The sequence below is a fragment of the Polypterus senegalus genome, chromosome 4, assembly GCF_016835505.1.
Source record: "Polypterus senegalus isolate Bchr_013 chromosome 4, ASM1683550v1, whole genome shotgun sequence".
NCBI lineage: Eukaryota > Metazoa > Chordata > Cladistia > Polypteriformes > Polypteridae > Polypterus > Polypterus senegalus.
This window is the reverse complement of record NC_053157.1, coordinates 151,488,170-151,506,947: the sequence shown is the minus strand read 5'-3', so window position 1 is coordinate 151,506,947 and position 18,778 is coordinate 151,488,170. Positions and strand designations below refer to the sequence as shown.

Below are 18,778 nucleotides of genomic sequence, written 5' to 3'. Positions count from 1 at the left end.
GTAATTATATCCGGCCTGCGAGATCATTTTATATACTGTATTATTGTTATTAAAGCCCGGGTATATGAAGCGCTGGTAACACAATAAACTACAGATCCCATAATGCAGCGCTTCAGCTGCCTTGCCGAACACTTACCGCGTTAATCAAGTCTACCTTATGATGCTGCAAGTTATTGCGAAGCTAGCTCACACGATGCTGAAGAGAAAAGTTGATTCTGAAAATAGAGCCTTTAAAAACCGATGGGAGGCTGAGTATATGTTTACTGAACCCGTGTGTCTCATTTGTGGAGCTAATGTGGCTGTAATTACAGAATTTAATCTAAGACGGCACTATAAAACAAAACATCAGGGTAACCTGAAAGACCTGAATGCAATGCAGAAGATACAGAAAGCAGAAGAATTAAATAAGAATCTGACACTTCAGCGGACGTTTTTACCCGTGCACAATCACAAAGTGACTTTCCAGGTTTTGTTATGCAGCATGTTCATATTTGAATTTGTATAATTTTGACAGGATATATTTTTATGGACAGCAAAATCTTTTGGGATATTTAAAATCTAAGTTTATTTTTTATAAAATATAAAATTACATAAGAGTAAAGAAATTTGAATGTTTGTTCTTTTAATGTTTACTTTATTTCTAACTTGTATAATTTGGACAGGATATATTTTTATGGAGAGCAAAATATTATAAGTTGTTTAAGGTTTGAGTTGATTTATTCAGGAATAATATTCCTGTCTGTTTTTACCATTCCTACCAAAGATATTTCTGTCGACTAAATAAAAATTCCTTCTATTTAAAATTTAAATAGAACTTGAACAAATATGATAGTTCATAATATCCACGCAGACTTGCACGTAAGAGCGGGTGTCATCCGTTTTAACAAGCAGCGTATTGCACTGATACGAAATAGCTGTGTGTGTATATATGTAGATATGTATGTATATGTATATATATGTGTGTATGTATGTATGTGTGTATGTATATGTATGTATATATATATGTAGATATATATATGTATGTATATATGTGTGTGTGTATATATATGTGTATATGTATAGATATGTATATATATATGTTTGTGTGTGTGTGTAAATATATATATATATTTATATATATATATATAAATATATATATATATATATGACAGCAACACTCATCACTCACAACAGTGACAAAACAATAACATTGACAATCATGTTACGTTATTTTCAAAATGTTTCCTTTTCTTTTTCATTGCTTCTTTAACACACTACTTCTCCGCTGCGATACGCGGGTATTTTGCTAGTATATATATAAACAGTTGTTAGTATGGATAAAGACATGTAAGTTATAATTGTTACACTCAAGCACACTAAAAACAATATGAAGAAGACAATAAATAAATATAAATAAATAACAATACAAGAATAAACTTTCATTTACTCACAACTCTAAACCTATTTTTGTCCACCCCTCTCTCTTTCTCTCTCTCTATATATATATATATATATATATATATATATATAGTGAAGGATGGCAGTTTATACCAGCCAACACCCCCAGGCCGCTAGATGGAGTCCTCCCTGCAACATGGAGGTGCAACGAATTCCCGCAGGGCATCATGGACAATGGAGTTCAGCTTCACAGCCCTGCTGGATACCGTGGGGGGCCGCCAGGGACGCTGCAGGGAGGCACAGGTGTATTTACAGTGGTGTGAAAAACTATTTACCCCCTTCCTGATTTCTTATTCGTTTGCATGTTTGTCGCACAAAATGTTTCTGATCATCAAACAGATTTAACCATTAGTCAAATATAACACAAGTAAACACAAAATGCAGTTTTTAAATGATGGTTTTTATTATTTAGGGAGAAAAAAAATCCAAACCTACATGGCCCTGTGTGAAAAAGTAATTGCACCCTTGTTAAAAAATAACCTAACTGTGGTGTATCACACCTGAGTTCAATTTCCGTAGCCACCCCCAGGCCTGATTACTGCTACACCTGTTTCAATCAAGAAATCACTTAAATAGGAGTTGCCTGACACAGAGAAGTAGACCAAAAGCACCTCAAAAGCTAGACATCATGCCAAGATCCAAAGAAATTCTGGAACAAATGAGAACAGAAGTAATTAAGATCTCTCAGTCTGGTAAAGGTTATAAAGCCATTTCTAAAGCTTTGGGACTCCAGCGAACCACAGTGAGAGCCATTATCCACAAATGGCAAAAACATGGAACAGTGGTGAACCTTCCCAGGAGTGGCCGGCCGACCAAAATTACCCCAAGAGCGCAGAGACGACTCATCTGAGAGGTCACAAAAGACCCCAGGACAACGTCTAATGAACTGCAGGCCTCACTTGCCTCAATTAAGGTCAGTGTTCACGACTCCACCATAAGAAAGAGACTGGGCAAAAACGGCCTGCATGGCAGATTTCCAAGACGCAAACCACTGTTAAGCAAAAAGAACATTAGGGTTCGTCTCAATTTTGCTAAGAAACATCTCAATGATTGCCAAGACTTTTGGGAAAATACCTTGTGGACTGATGAGACAAAAGTTGAACTTTTTGGAAGGCAAATGTCCCGTTACATCTGGCGTAAAAGGAACACAGCATTTCAGAAAAAGAACATCAAACCAACAGTAAAATATGGTGGTGGTAGTGTGATGGTCTGGGGTTGTTTTGCTGCTTCAGGACCTGGAAGGCTTGCTGTGATAGATGGAACCATGAATTCTACTGTCTACCAAAAAATCCTGAAGGAGAATGTCCGGCCATCTGTTCATCAACTCAAGCTGAAGCGATCTTGGGTGCTGCAACAGAACAATGACCCAAAACACACCAGCAAATCCACCTCTGAATGGCTGAAGAAAAACAAAATGAAGACTTTGGAGTGGCCTAGTCAAAGTCCTGACCTGAATCCAATTGAGATGCTATGGCATGACCTTAAAAAGGCGGTTCATGCTAGAAAACCCTCAAATAAAGCTGAATTACAACAATTCTGCAAAGATGAGTGGGCCAAAATTCCTCCAGAGCGCTGTAAAAGACTCATTGCAAGTTATCGCAAACGCTTTATTGCAGTTATTGCTGCTAAGGGTGGCCCAACCAGTTATTAGGTTCAGGGGGCAATTACTTTTTCACACAGGGCCATGTAGGTTTGGATTTTTTTCTCCCTAAATAATAAAAACCATCATTTAAAAACTGCATTTTGTGTTTACTTGTGTTATATTTGACTAATGGTTAAATGTGTTTGATGATCAGAAACATTTTGTGTGACAAACATGCAAACGAATAAGAAATCAGGAAGGGGGCAAATAGTTTTTCACACCACTGTATTATAGCCGGGAAATACTCCCCAGTCACGGGGATGGAAGAAATGAAGTACTTCTGGGCTGAAGAAAAGAAGAGTTCTCATCTGACCCAGAAGTGCTATGGAATCACATGGACTGAAGGACAGAAGCACTTCCGGGTCAAGCACTATTTAAAGGGCAAATGGAAACCCAGCAGACTGAGCCGGAGTTGGGAGGGAGTGTGACAGAGCTGCTGGGAGGAGAGGAGGATTAATTTATTAGTATAGTGTATTGTGGAGGTGCTTTGTGCACATTAAGACAATAAATAAATTTATTTCTTATATTTTACCTGGTGTCTGGACATATTGTCTGCGGGTTTCACGTTCATAGTTAATGAACTTAAAAAAGTGAATACTGAAAATTAAACTGAAATTAAAACCACATTATTGAACTATGCTTGAAAAAAATGTAAAAAAGGTGCAGAAATGAAAATATGCTTCTGTTTTTTTAAGAATCAATTGCTGGTAGTTTACTCTTGACCAATGCCCCCTCTGACCTGCATGCATGTGCGGGAGCGCACAGCTTTAAGTTGCAATGTATATTTTACAAAAGGGTGACGGCACAATGTTACTTTTCCTGTTAATTAGTTATTAAACTTGGCATTGAAAGCCTATATGCTAATCCTTTGAAAATTGCTATTGTAATCACCAAATTAGTTTGTCTTATGCACTAACATTGAAAATGTTAACAGTTATTCACATTGCAAAAGGCAAAGTCATTCACAAAATATTTCAGTGTATAACTTGATTAGTTTAAGCCAATGTAGCAGAGGAGACCACTAAAGATGGTGGTTTAGGATGAACTAAGTTCACCATCAAGCTGAGAAAATTTATCAAAATTAGAATATTCTGAAAAATCACAGTTTTCATTTGCAAAGGTGAGCAACTGTTTTGAAAAAAGCCCAGCAGGAAATTTTACAAAGCGTGTTAAATAATGTAATTGTGGATCTTGCTGAATTATGGTATGGAAATCAGCTCATACCCCAAGCGCACCCAATCAGTCTCTGTTTATGGTATGGCTAAAAACTTGATCTTTGCTGTCTGTTGCTAGCTTTTTTGAAGTAGGCCAAATGTCTAACTTTTCAGCTTCTTGTATTATTTTTGGCTTTTTGCTTTGATTTCTGACTTCCATCTGACACTGTTGGGTTATGCTCAGTTATGAATAAATAGGCAGATGGAAAATGTTATTGGTTTATTTCTTGCAAGTCCATAAAGTGACTCGATTTTTAGAATCTAATTTTTAGAGTTCTGATTTGTAACAATTTTGAAGCAAACTTGAAATATTTTAATAATTTGGTTTCATGTAATACATTTTTAAAAAAATTACAAAGTGAAATTGCTGGTCTTGATTAACATTCAATGTATCTGTTCATCTTAATGAAGGAATGAATGAATACATTTTTTGAATTAATGGTTTGCGCCTGAGTAGTTTATAAATGACACCTAAATGTGTCAAATACATTTTCAAATATGTGTTGTAATGAAAAGAAAAGAGATTATTGCATTTAAATGCATATTTTTACTATGTAGAAGTAAACACTGTTCGTGGGATACCCAACATTAGACAGAAAATTGCTGTTGGCTGACCTTAATTTTTCCCTAATTGCCTCTGCCTTATATGGCTCTATAGCCTAATATGTATAATGGTTGACAGATGTATAGACTGAATGTGTATTTAAACATAGACATGCAGCAAAGAACTGATTGTAAATGGATAGGTGGTGTCTGGGAATGCTTTGAGCATGATACTAATAGTAGCAAAAACAAGTGTGTAATCAATGAGGCAGAAGTCTGGTTTCTGAAACTCAAAATGAAAGGATCCAATACATTTAAAAATGCACTTAAATTGCTTTCTTAAAGACATTTATGAAGAGTATGAGGAATGTGACATGCTGACAAAACACAAACATACCAAAGAAGGTAAGGCAACTGGTCAACAAATATTTACTTGGCTGCTCTCTGGTTATGTCAGTATCTCTCAGTAGAGAGAGAGAGTATGCTAGCATAACTATTTATTGAATGTCTAGGAGGATGAGTGAATTACATGCTTTCATAAAGCACTGTGAAGTGTTAGATCTAAAGTTAAAATTACTTCTACTACCAAAGTAAACCGTCTGCTCCTTGAACTTCTATAAAGAGCCTATTTTATGGGAATACTTGCTTGTTTTTACGGTTCCTTTGCTATGTAGACACAGTATGGATATTGATAATCTTCATTTTGGTGAGATAACTCACCAAAAATAAAAACTATAATAGAAATTGTCAAAATTTCAAAAACTAAAAAATGATTGGTGAAAATAATATTGTAATATACTACATTAAAAACATGGACATCAAACAACCCTGTCCAACAGTCATTCATCACACTAAGGACTGAATTATTTAGTGCTTGTAAATTTCAAAGCATTTGCACAGAAATCAATTAAAGTCACACTTTATAAACCAGCAAAGCATTAATGTGAGTTTAGTGTCTTCCAGCTATATTCAAGTATACTTCTCTCTATTACTTAGGAACTCAATGCTTGGATACTCAAAATTGTATACATATTGGCAGTTTAACTGTACATTCTATATGTCCAAAACGAGGTCATTCTGGATTTTTTGGATTTATTAGTGTGTAGCAAAACAGTCAGGTGACCATTACTGAAATCACATGCAAAAGGCACTTCTAAACATATTTCACACTTTAGATACTTTAGATAAGTTTAAGCAATCAGTGACAATGAGCACTACTCCTGTTGCTATATACTCTACTGTTGTGACAGTCATTATTAAGGACGCTAAGCCAGCCTACTCAAAATCTAATATATAGTGAAAATGATATGGTTATTATTATTAACTCAAATCAAATACATTTTGCAATGACAATAGAGTCAGTATCACTTAACCTGTCTGTTAAAAAATACTTATAAACAGTTGAAAACATGTAAATGTTAGTCACCTTGGATAAATATGTCTGCCAAAAAATTATTTTTAGAAATGAAGTATTTAAAACTTAGTGTGCATATTAATTACAGTAAATGAGGTTACCAGCAGAAAATCATTAAAATGACATGTCAAGTAATGTATTACTTTGTCTTTTCTAAAGTAAGTTAATCTTGTGATGTGTTTGTGAAACAGTTTGCAGAGCATTATATGAGTAATCAACAAGAGTTAAAGTAATATGTAAATTCTTGTTAAAAATGTAAGGTCACTTATGTTAATTAAAAACCTCCTTTTTAACCATAGCCTTTTGTTTGGATGAAATCTGACCAGAAATGATAAAAACAATGGATTTTGTTTGGGTGCTTAGGCTAACATGCATTTTGAATTAAATGTGGAAGGTGGCAGATTAGGGTTGTGGTCTCCATTGTTAAAAAGTGGAAAATTTAGTATATTCCGGGTTCTGAGGCAGCCTTAGCCTACCTGACAAAGATTATGCTGGTGTATGCTAATGGAGATGTCTTCCAATAGTAGAATCTCATACTTAAGAAGAGAAATGTGGATTTCATCCAGGCCATTAAATGGTAGACCAGCTCTTTGTTACTGATTAGATATTTCTTTCAGATACTAGCCAGATATCAAGGAGCGAACAAGTTTAGGAACCTAAGGGTGAAGTCTCTGACATTTCCACATAACCACTGGTATATGGACTTACAGAGATTGAAACATTTGCAAAACACCAGGTTGGTTTGAAAACATAATTAAACTAAAAGTTTCACAATTGCATCAAAGTCTATTAGTGTATAGACTTTAAGTTAAAAAATCATTGTCCTGGTGTGGGAAATTAATCTAACTAAAAGTAACCTAGACATATTTTATTTATTTATCTTTGGTCAAGAATTTTACTGTATTAATTTTTTCTTTCAGTTAATATTACAATGAATGGTTTTATGTTTAAAAGTAGTGTTCATTTGTGAAATGGCTCTCATAATAATTATGTTATGCTGACTTAATTTATAATGAACATAGTGAAAATGAGACAATGCTAGACTTATTTTGTTTTTTCCTAATCAGTTCCTACGCAAATATTTCTGTATATGTTTTGTCCACAGTATATTAAACATTTTTACAATGAAACATGGAATGACAGATATGGAACGATCATAGATGCTGATTCATTAACTCTCCTTTGGTCAATAACAGTTTCAGTCTGTGCCATTGGTGGTCTTCTTGGTGCATTAGCAGCGACTCCAATGGTAAAATGCTCAGGAAGGTAGGTAGTTAGCCTTGTTTTTTTCAAATTTTATGAACTTAAGTTAAGTGGTTTTTTTATGCACTGAGATGTTTATGTAATGAAGTACAATACTACACATTTGAATTTCTGTTTGTTGGTTTAAACTGTTCTGTACATTTAATTAAATTTATTATTATTATTATTATATAGCTTCTTAGAGAACAAGGTTAAAGTGAGACATATTTGTACAAATATAAAACATTAACAGTGAAATACAGCTCCAAGCATTATACACATACAGAAATTTTTCAATTGATTTTTTAACCATCTTGGACAGTTGTAGCGCCACAGGAAACTTCATCTTATCCCCGAATCTGAATGGGGATGGCAGGTTATTGCAAGGTTCACTCACAAACACGGTGGATTACATCAACTCAAATTAGATAACATGTTGTGACAGGGTTAGGGTTGGATTAGAGAGACCTCTGTGTTCCATCCTCACCTGGAACAGAACAGCAAAATAACGTTGAGAGATTTTATAATTAATTAATTGAATATATTGAAGGGGGTAAAGAGGGGGAGAATGTAAAGTTACAGAATAAACAGAAAGAAAAAGCTTCAATGAAACATTGGTCCTAGCTACATATTTGGAAATTGGATATAATAGGAAGACTCGCTTCCAGTCATCTCCGTTTCCTCTTCAGACCTGCATTGGTTTCCCACCCATGTTATCTGCGCCACCAATTTTCCACTTAGGACTTATGTGACACAGAAACCCTTAATGACTCTATGCTCACACTATTTCCAAGATGAACACCTCATATTAAATAAGCTGGAAATTTAACTCTGTACATAATTTTTTTGTATGACATGCTTAAACTTTTTTGTACTTTGTTTTTAGTGTGTTTCTTTAACATGAAAGAACATAGCAGAGTAAAATGCAAACTAAATGCAAATCCCTTCTTATACATCAGGTGTTATTTTCTTATAGGAAGGGAACTTTACTCTTGAACAACATTTTTGCTATTATATCTTCACTTTTTCTGACGTTTGGAGAATCAGCCCGTTCCTTTGAAATGCTTATACTTGGTCGACTTATTATTGGAGTTGATTCCGGTAAGTGAAAGCATATAACTAAATTATTTTTTTCAGAATACCTTTTGGCACTAAGCACCAACCTCTGCGAAGTTCTATCACTATCTATGATTAAATCACTACTGGCTTTCTTCTTTATTTTTATGAAAAGATTAAGGATGTATGTAAAAGCACCCTTGATCTGTTTGTTGCATATAGCTTCTGACCAAAAAAGGTAAACTTACTGAGTAGGTTAGAAAAGTGGGATGTAAATGTAATTAATTTTTATTATTTATTTATTACCTTTTTTGATTTTTGGATATTTAATTAAACATCATAGCCTATTTATTTTTAAATTTTGTTGCTTTTTAGGATGAATAGTTTTCTGATATCAAACATTAACCTGATTATAAATTATTTTATTGTCTTCACATGTTTACATCACTAAATTATAGCATAGAGACTCTTTTTCTGGAGGTCCTTAAATGTGAACATTTAGGAAAAATTTAAAGCAAATACGTATGGAGAGAACTTGCAGACTCCACATAGGCAGAGACAGCATTCACACCCAGGGTGCTGGATATATGTTTTCATATATGTTATTACTATTTATGTTTTATTGTCTATTGTTTTTGTTTTTTCTTTTATTCTATTATTGTAAAGCACTTTGGCCGCAGCATTACTACGTTGTTTTAAATGTGCTATATAAATAAACTGACATTAACATACAGTATGATGGATAACCTTTAGGTTTACCACTGATACCCTTTTTGTGGTATGAAGCCATGCTTAGCTAGATTACTTTTGTTAAGTGCAATATTAAGTTGACTTGGTTCTTGTGTCATTTCTTTCTTATAATTATACTGGCAGCTGTAGAAAATCTTATCTAGAGAATTTTGGTAAAAAAAAAATACATGGTTTAATAGAGAAGTAAAGGGGCACATAAGGCAATGTAAAGTATGTATGTTCTTGTAATAGGAAATAAACTTACTGCTATGATGTGGCAACATTTAGTTCTGAATGAGTACATATTTCAAACAATATCAAAATTAGACTCATGCAATATTATGTACCTTCTAATGTTATTATCGACTTTATTTATAGCTGTATTTTTGTGTAGCTAAAGGAAAAAAATCTCAAATGCTCCTAACATTTATATTAGATTTTCAGGTACACCGTCAGAGATTGTAATATCAACAATGACCCAGCTTATGCTTTAGATGGTAATAGTATATTAAGTATAGCTTGGAACAGACATTTAAATGGCATCATATTGTCACAGGTTTTTGTAATCAACATAGTATTGATTATAGCTGCAAAACTCATCTTATGTTTTGTTTCTTGGCAACTTCTTAAAGGCCAATAGGTTATTTGGAAAATCTCATAACATTACTAAATGATTAATTTTGTTATAACATTATTGTGCCTGGAAAGTATTCTACTAATATATTTAAATATTCCAGAAGGGATTGTTACAACTAGAAAAATGCTGTTATATCTTCCTGTGGCAAGAGAGGTTCAAGAAGAGATTGGAAAGAAATAACTAACTATATGTGAATAATAAGACAAACTAATCAAGTAATTTATTAATTAATATTGGGCATAAAGCAAACCCATATGTAACTAAGTACTTTTTTGAATAGAAGATTTGTATTTTTTTTTCACAAAGTTCTAACATTATTGGCAGGCAGTGCAGTGGTTAAGGATTTGGGCCTAGATCTTCAGACCTGAAGTTGTGGGTTCAAATTCTGCTACTGACACTTTGTGCCCATGATCAAGCCACTTCACCTGCCTGTGCTCCACTTGATAAAAACAAAAGACATATAAGCAATTGTTAGTAAATGCTGTAAGTTGCATTGGATGTTTCAGTTAAATAATAAGTGATATTATTAGGTCACTGGAGCTACCTACTCTTGAACATGCTAGAAACAATTTCCCTTGAGTAAAACATTCCTGCATGAGGTCAATACCTGCTTTTCCTGGTGATCTGGCTTCTGATGATAGGTCATTGCAAAACGCAGTTTTACTGGAAAGTGAATTATTTTAAAGTGAAAGGGTAGGAATAATGTGAAATATGATTACAGTATATATTATTGAGTATATGTTATTATTATTATTATTATTATTATTTATCACTTGAACTTTATAGCACCCTTGCTAACCATTGAGCTTTGCATACTCCTTGAGCTTCACTGAACTTTCTCCTGCCATTTCACATCTGTACATCGCAAACATGATCATGGCTCTTTTTTCCTGTCCAGGACACTGCTCCTTCTTTAGTTGCTTGCCAATCCTACTGGTTAGTGCTGTTTGCATGGGCCATCAATTACTTCTGTTCCACTCTTTGTTTGCATAAAGCCAATTCTTGGTGCAGTGTACAGCATGTATGTTAGCATAATATTGATAAATATCAACAAATAAAAAATATTTTTTATAATGTCATCATTTTTCTACAAATTTCAGCCAAATCAGTTAAAGCCTTTTTGAGATAGTGAGGTTTTTCTGTTGTGTGTGTGGGAAGGGGTTACCCTTAAAATTGTCCAAAATGTTTCCAGGGCAAGATCCAACTTGCGAATATTGCAGTTTAACTCTAGCTTTACTAGACCACATGTTTTGGGTGTGTACCAAATTAACATCATTCTGGACAAAAAATTTTAAATGCCTCTCAGACAGCCTAGGTGTCATAATCACTCCTAACCCATTAACAGCTGTGTTTGGTGTAATCCCAGATGGGCTTAAACTGGAGAAGGACAAACAAACTGTAATTGCCTTTAGTTCACTACTAGCATATAGACTTTTATTGCTCAACTGGAAGAATCCTAACCCACCTCTTTTAAGTCAGTGGGTAAATTATGTTATATACTATTTGAAATTGGAAAAAATCAAACTCTCACTTAGAGGATCTGTTCAAAACGTTTTAAAAACCTGGCAGGACCTAATCAATAATATTTTAGAATAAGCATTTACTGTATATTGGGGGAAAAAACTCCTTTCTCTCTTTACTACTCTCAATAGTTTTACTCTGGCTGTTGGCCTTCCTCTCTTTCACATGGCTGGGTGGTGGTGGTTGATTTGAATTTAGTTTTGTTAAGTTTGACTTGATTTTATGGAATATTATATGCTTTTGATAAATTCAATAAAAGATCAAAAAGAAAATTAAGATTTCCACCACACTTTAACAACAGTCTGCAACTACAATGTTTTCTGCTGCTGCTGCTATTAAATTCTACAAGTATTGAATATTCATCATCCTTTTACAGAGAGTGTGAAATTGTTTTTAAAAATTCACATTGTAAAAAATGTACATGTCTAAATGGCTGTCTTATTGCTAGGCAGATTATCATTGTTCTCTTACTCTATAAACTGGCTTTTGTGCTAACGAATAAACAAATAGTTTATCCTTGAACTGGTGCTCCTCTTCCACATATTTTAATTTTAGTGACACATGGCTAACAGTCGAAATGAGTCTTTTAAAATATTTTCTTGAACAAAAAAGACACCACATCACTCAAAGACAGCCTATACATATTATTTACTGAATTCATTAGCGCATACAAAAAAGTTTATTTTTAATTAATTTGTTAGTGTTTCTGTATAACCCAGCTTTAAAGGTAATGCTCATTGTCTACATTTGGTGTTTTATGGATCAACTTAAAATCAGTATAATACCATTTGTGGTTTAAAAACATCTCTATACTGTATTGTGCACTGTATAATTGCATAGCCACAGATTTCCTTGTGATTCTCCTGTACTGATAAACTGGTACAGCTATTTATTCATCATTGTGCAAATGCTCAAAAAGTGATTTGGACATTCATGATTATTGACCCTCATGACACTAATTATGAGTGACTTTTGGATAACAAATTTATGTATGTTCATGCACACAACCTTCCTACCTAACAAGTCTCTATGTATTTTCCAAACCAGCCCTGTTCATTGTAGATCTGTGGTGACTTAAACAGTAATAGGGTAGCACAACAACAACAGATTGAATTAAATATATACTTTCAGTAAGGCATATCAACGTTTTTTTTTTTACTTTATATTGACTTGTTGCAGGAGTTTAAATTACAGTATAGCTTTGTGTTCAGATATCAAGCCCACCAAAACTTTGTTGTAGTATGCAGTTTCATTAGGCTGTTCAAAAAAATATGACTATGCAGTTTAGTCGTTGGTGGAATTTTTTCCCATGACTTAAGTATTGTATTTTTTTTTTTTTTTTTTTATGGTGTGTGAATCCCATCACACCTTTATTTCATTGTTTCATTTTACTTTACTTCTGCGAGATACATTAAACCAGCAAGGTTTGTGCACGTCATGTGTTTGTAAAATAAAGAAAAAAAGACTCTATGACTTACTACTGCAGTATTGTATTAAACGTGCTTACTTTGTATAAACTGTTTTTTAACATTTTGCTTTAATTAAAATAACAGCTTGAAAGTAAACATTAGGTTTGGAAATCTGCTCACCTGCAGCAAAGAAATGTCTTTTGAACATGCAGTTGCGTTTAGCTCTGTTACTCAGTTTCTGAACATCATTACAGCTAAAGTTTTAATCTGCGTCTATTCAGAAAAACTTTTTTTATTGAAAATACATTTTTGTGTTTATTTCTTTGTATTTATTATGTGTTGACTTTATTTGATGTGTTGATTTATTTTGTTAAATTGCTGTTTATTTTTAATTGTAAAAAAAATTGGTACAGTGTACTTTTTTTATAGAAATTGCCTTGTGATCAAAACAGTGACAATTTGCAAGGATACTACCTCATTGCCCCTGCTTCTATATAAAATTTCTGTGGGAAATGCAATAAAATAGTACTGTTATATATGGTTGTTTTCTTTTTCTTACACTGCCATATTTTCACAAAAGAATGGTGCTCATGTTAAGCTAATTATCAAAATTTATTTTTTTTTTTTTTATATTTTTTTGCTAAATCCAAATAAACAGCCCACAAATGCCACTCTGCTGAAGCTCCTTTTCATCTTCATGGTAAAGTCTTAAAAAAAAAAACCTTATGCTGGCGAAAACTGCCCTCATTCCTGTATGTAATCCGAATGTGACTAGTAGTCCTGTGCCAATGAAATCAGTTTACTTTGTTTTAAACATACATTAATCTAGTTCATATGGCAACTACAAAGTTATGTCCATTGTGTTATAAGCAGATATACAAAGCCTAAAAATGTATTCATTTTTAATCAAATCAACTTACGATAGCTCTTTAATAGCAAATTTTCCCAAAATATTTTTCAAAGTTTAAAAGCATGTACATTTTGAACAAAATCAATTAAAGTTGGTTTGGTAATAGAAACATATCCCAAAAATATTTCTGTAAGGGTTGCTGTTATTTAAAGCAATGAAAGCAAATAAAATACATGAATATTTGTTTTATATACAAAGTAAATTATACTGTACCTCATATGTTACACTCAAGATATTTAAGTTGTGGTAGAAATGGATACATAAAGTCTTAAAACATGCTAAATTTAATTAAGGACATTTATATTTATGTAAATGGAACATTCCCTGAAAACTGTTTTTAACCATCTTAATACAGTCCGTGCTGTAATACAGTGCTGTTCTAGGTGTCACTTCTATGGTTGCACTTCAGGGCCACTGTACACTTCTGCCGTAAATTAAAATACCAATTAATTTTCTAAAAAAATATTTAAGATTAACTGGAACAAATGTGATTTGTTATGTGCTTATAAAAAACATTTCTTCCTCAGCCTTATTAAAATGATCTGATCAAATCACTTCTTCGTTGGTCTGTGCTGTACCTTACTCAAAAATTACTCTACTAGCGACATGATAGGGAAATGCTTAGGTGTGCTGGTGCAATTGTAAAATAAATTTAGAACAGTTTTTATAAATGGTTAACTGATATGTTCACTAATATTTCATTTCTTTTGGTAGGTATTGCACTCAGTGCAGTTTCCATGTACTTGGGAGAGATATCACCGAAACATATAAGAGGATCTCTAGGCCAGTTCAATTCCATCTTTATTTGTGTTGGTGTATTTATGGGTCAAATTATGGGTCTTCCAGAAATCCTGGGACAAGTAAGTTATTTGGCTATTTCCATATACTATATATACTTCTTTAAGTTGTGCATAAATTGCAAGTACATTATTGGTTCTGCTCAGGTTTTTATTTTTTTCTTCTTTTTTTATTCCAGAAATGTTATCTCCATTTAGAAATTTTATGATGTGACTTATGATGTCACAATTGTGTTTTTAAAATGGACAAAGGCATAAGGAACATCAGACGGGTGTGAATGCAAGAAATGACTACATATATTAATTTAAGTAGCAGACATATGTGGGGGAAGATAAGCAAAAGAGCTTTTGTTTTCTTGTTTTTTTTTTTGTTTTTTTTTACATTGATTAACACATGTTGAAAATATCATTTGCTGTGTTTGAAAATAGCAAAAGTAAACAACATAAAACGTATTTTTTACAAGAATATGCTCCCTAAGCAAAAGATAAGATTGTAGTCCTTGAGTCAGTACTGGTTTTGGATTGCCCTGTCCTGTTATAACCCTTCTCCTTGATATGACATTTATCCTGTATTTTAAGTCAAACCATTGGCAAGGCACATGCAAAATTTCATAAAAATTGGTTTATCTGTTTTTTGCATGATTAGCTAACAAACAGATATCCAAGTGGCTTACAGTTTTATTTATATAAATTTAAAGATTCATTGTATCTTTGTTTTCTGATTTAATAACATTTGACAATTTATTGTGTCATTCTGCAGTGGGTTGTTTTTGCTTAGAAACCTTAAAAACATTTTTATTTTGAAATGATCATAAAAATAATAAATTAATAAATACATTAATTAAGTAAGCAAGTTGGAGTTATATGTGGCTAACCATAATAATAACGTTATACTAATAACAGTGGGTGGCGCGATGGTGCAGTGCTGCAGCCTTGCAGTTAGGAGACCCGGGTTCACTTCCCGAGTTCACTTCCCGGGTCCTCCCTGCGTGGAGTTTGCATGTTCTCCCCGTGTCTGCATGGGTTTCCTCTGGATGGTCCGGTTTCCTCCCACAGTCCAAAGACATGCAAGTTAGGTACATTGGCGATCCTACATTGTCCCTAGTGTGTGCTTGGAGGGTGTGTGTGTGTGTGTGTGTGTGTGCCCTGCGGTTGGCTGGCGCCCTGCCTGGGGTTTCTTTCCTGCCTTGCACCCTGTGTTGGCTGGGATTGGCTCCAGCAGACCCCCGTGACCCTGTAGTTAGGATATAGCAGGTTGGATGATGGATGGATGGACTAATAACAGTAACCTGGCTGAATAAAGGAGATGGGGATGAGTGTAGCATACATGGTAATACATCTTATCGGAAAGATAAGCAAAAGCAAAAATCTGAGGGAGTTACCATTTATGTGAATGAAAATTTTTATGCGTGTCTTCTTTAACTGGATGAAAAGCCATAACCTAATGAGAATGACTGGATTCAAATAGAAATCAATAGGGATAGAGGCCTGATATTGGGAGTATTTTGTAGACCTCCACAGTTTCATCATGTGTCTTTTTATTAATATTATAACAGAAAGTTAACAGAGGTCTGTTATAGTCATAGGGGACTTTAATTACCCAGATATTAACTGAGTTAACCTTATAAATAGGTACAAACAGTAATAATGTTTTAACCTAGTATCCTAAAACGCCAACTCATCATAGATAAGGTCAGATAACTCCAGCGGTAGCTTTAGCACATACAAGAGCAAATGTTAAAAAAGATATTAGGAAAGCTAAAAAACTGTTATAGGGAAATATTGCTGGGAAATGTAGACATTTTGAAAAGATGACCCAAAAAGTAATTCTTTCAGTATTTTTGCAGTTAAAGAATGGTCAAGAAGGAAGTGACGTATATCATTATGGGGGAATTAAATTATGCAAACAATACAACAGAGAGAGTTCTAAACTTGATTTTTTCTGTTTACATGTGTGAAGAGTTCCATAACCTCTTAGCAATAACAGGGACTATCAAGGAGGCACAATTAAATAAATTGCTGGGACCGTATAACATCTATTCTATTGTGTCTATATATACAAAGAATGATTTGGCTGAAGAATGATTAGGCTAAAAAGAATGATTAAGCTTAAAATGCCTTATGGGTATATTATTGGAAACAAATATTTAGGACAGTTTTAAGTTTCACACGACCTGGGTTCAAACTGGGGAAACATGTTGAAAGGCAAATCAGAGTTCAGAGTATTATACTTGGTTAAAACGTAAAGCAGGACCTATGGCCCTTTTCATATGGGATTTGTTTTACACCAGTAGTTTGGATAAAATCATTACTACTAGAGAACCTCTGTAATTTTTAAGCTGTTTTAATACAGGATTAGTCTTTACACCAGGAGGAGATATAAAATCAGTGAATGAAGTGTTCTATTATGCATCGTTAATCTGTAGTGGCATTTCTCCATTCAACATAGTTTAATGTCTGTGTATCATCAGTTGAGACAACGTTAGTAACTCTTATTTATAACAATAAGTACCCACATGCTTTTCTATGAAAATTGACCATCTCACCTCTGACAGGATATAATAACCTCAGCCCTCTATTCTACATGCACAACAAGTAGAACTCCAGTAGATTTTATTTACCACTTCAGGCACTGGGTAAAGTAATTATTACTGGAGGACCTCTGTAATTTCAGACCCATTCAAATCACTCAAATGACAGAATTTTACTGACATGTCAGTTCGTATGGGAGTAAACTGACCTGAGGTTATTTTTTAGACACTTTATGGAAGGTAAATATCTCTTTAATCTTTAATGAGACATAAACACATAATCCATGAAAAGTTCCTAACATGAGTGATTTGTATTGGACTAGAATTGCAGAGGTCTTCCAGAAATAATTACTTTACGCCATCAACTAGTGCAAAGCTAATCCCGTCTAAATAGGACTTTAGAATTTTTTTCGTATAGCCAGTGTGTTTACAACTTTGAGCAGCTTTTGATTCCCATGGTAAAATAACCTTAAACTTGTAGTAATGACTAAGTAATATTCTGTGTATTTTCAGAAACTCTGTGCTGTCTTCTGTCATTGCTAGGTTCTAACACCAATGATTTTGCTATGTAAAAATACTTTTTAAATTAGATATAGCCTTCTTATAGAGATATTTATTAAATATCAACTGAAATTGAAGGTTAAATGATTTGTTCAACTGTTTCATTCTCATTGTGGTAACAAGACTTGACGTTTATAAACCAATCCCTATTGTGGATTCTAAAGTAATCTGAGAAACTAAATTAAATTAATTCTGTCTAACATGGACAATATTGATATGAAAAGGAATTTATAATGTTGGTAATGTTCTCTCTGTAAATCATATAATGTATTTGCACTATCTTTAAACTACATGAGTTTTAACACATGAAGCTGATTTGCATTGGGGCATTACCAGTTTTTATACTGATAATATGTTGTCATTCTTTGATTAACTAAGGCTCAGATATAACCTTTCATGAACATATAAGACATTGAAGTTACAGACTTTGCTACAAGATAACCTACAATAAATATTTGTTGTTGAAACTGTTGTAACTATCAAAAGTGAAGATAGTATTTCCAGATACTACCTGCTTTTCTAAATGTTTCTAAACCTGGATAATATGAAGCAGTTTTAGAAACAAAAAAATTCTAATAGAATTTCACTGATTGAATGAAATTCACCTACTAATAAATTATAGTCCTAATTTAAATTTTTGGAAAGCATGGTTTTAGTTCAGCTGAATATTATATATTACACACATTTCTTTCAACTCAGTTTATCTATAATGCCAGGATCAAGACTCTTAAATGTGAATGTTGTTGTTGGGCATCTGTTTTAGTGGGCCACATGTTTTGGAACTATTCTATACCCAGACCTTATTGAAGATTTTTTTTTTTTTTTTGCTTTTTAATCAAAAAGTTTTTTATTTGGGTAATCCCTAACTCTTTAACTCTGTGGGAAAACCACATAGAACATCATTGCTTAATGAACTATCATTTGTAGTATCTTCCATTACTTTTCTAGCATATCACCTTATCTTATTCAGATGGAAAAATCCTAACTCTTCTATGATCACACACTGAAAAAAATACTTTACTTAAGAGTAGAAAAAATTAAATTTACTTATCAAGGAACTGCCCAGCACTTCTCCAGAATTTGGCAGATATTTACTAAAACCCATAATTAATAAAGGGTGCAGAACCTGCGCTAA

At 33.4% G+C, this 18,778-nt stretch overlaps 1 protein-coding gene across 3 annotated transcripts in view; it reads left to right on the top strand.

Annotated features, from left to right (window-relative positions):
* slc2a9l2 (solute carrier family 2 member 9, like 2) overlaps positions 1-18,778 on the top strand; it is a 185,525-nt gene that overhangs the window by 70,011 nt on the left and 96,736 nt on the right. For all 3 annotated transcript variants that reach the window (XM_039751487.1, XM_039751489.1, XM_039751488.1), the window contains exons 4-6: positions 7,356-7,516; positions 8,469-8,593; positions 14,469-14,614. In XM_039751487.1, the coding sequence (XP_039607421.1) occupies positions 7,356-7,516; positions 8,469-8,593; positions 14,469-14,614 (432 nt within the window). The remainder of the gene's footprint in view (positions 1-7,355; positions 7,517-8,468; positions 8,594-14,468; positions 14,615-18,778) is intronic.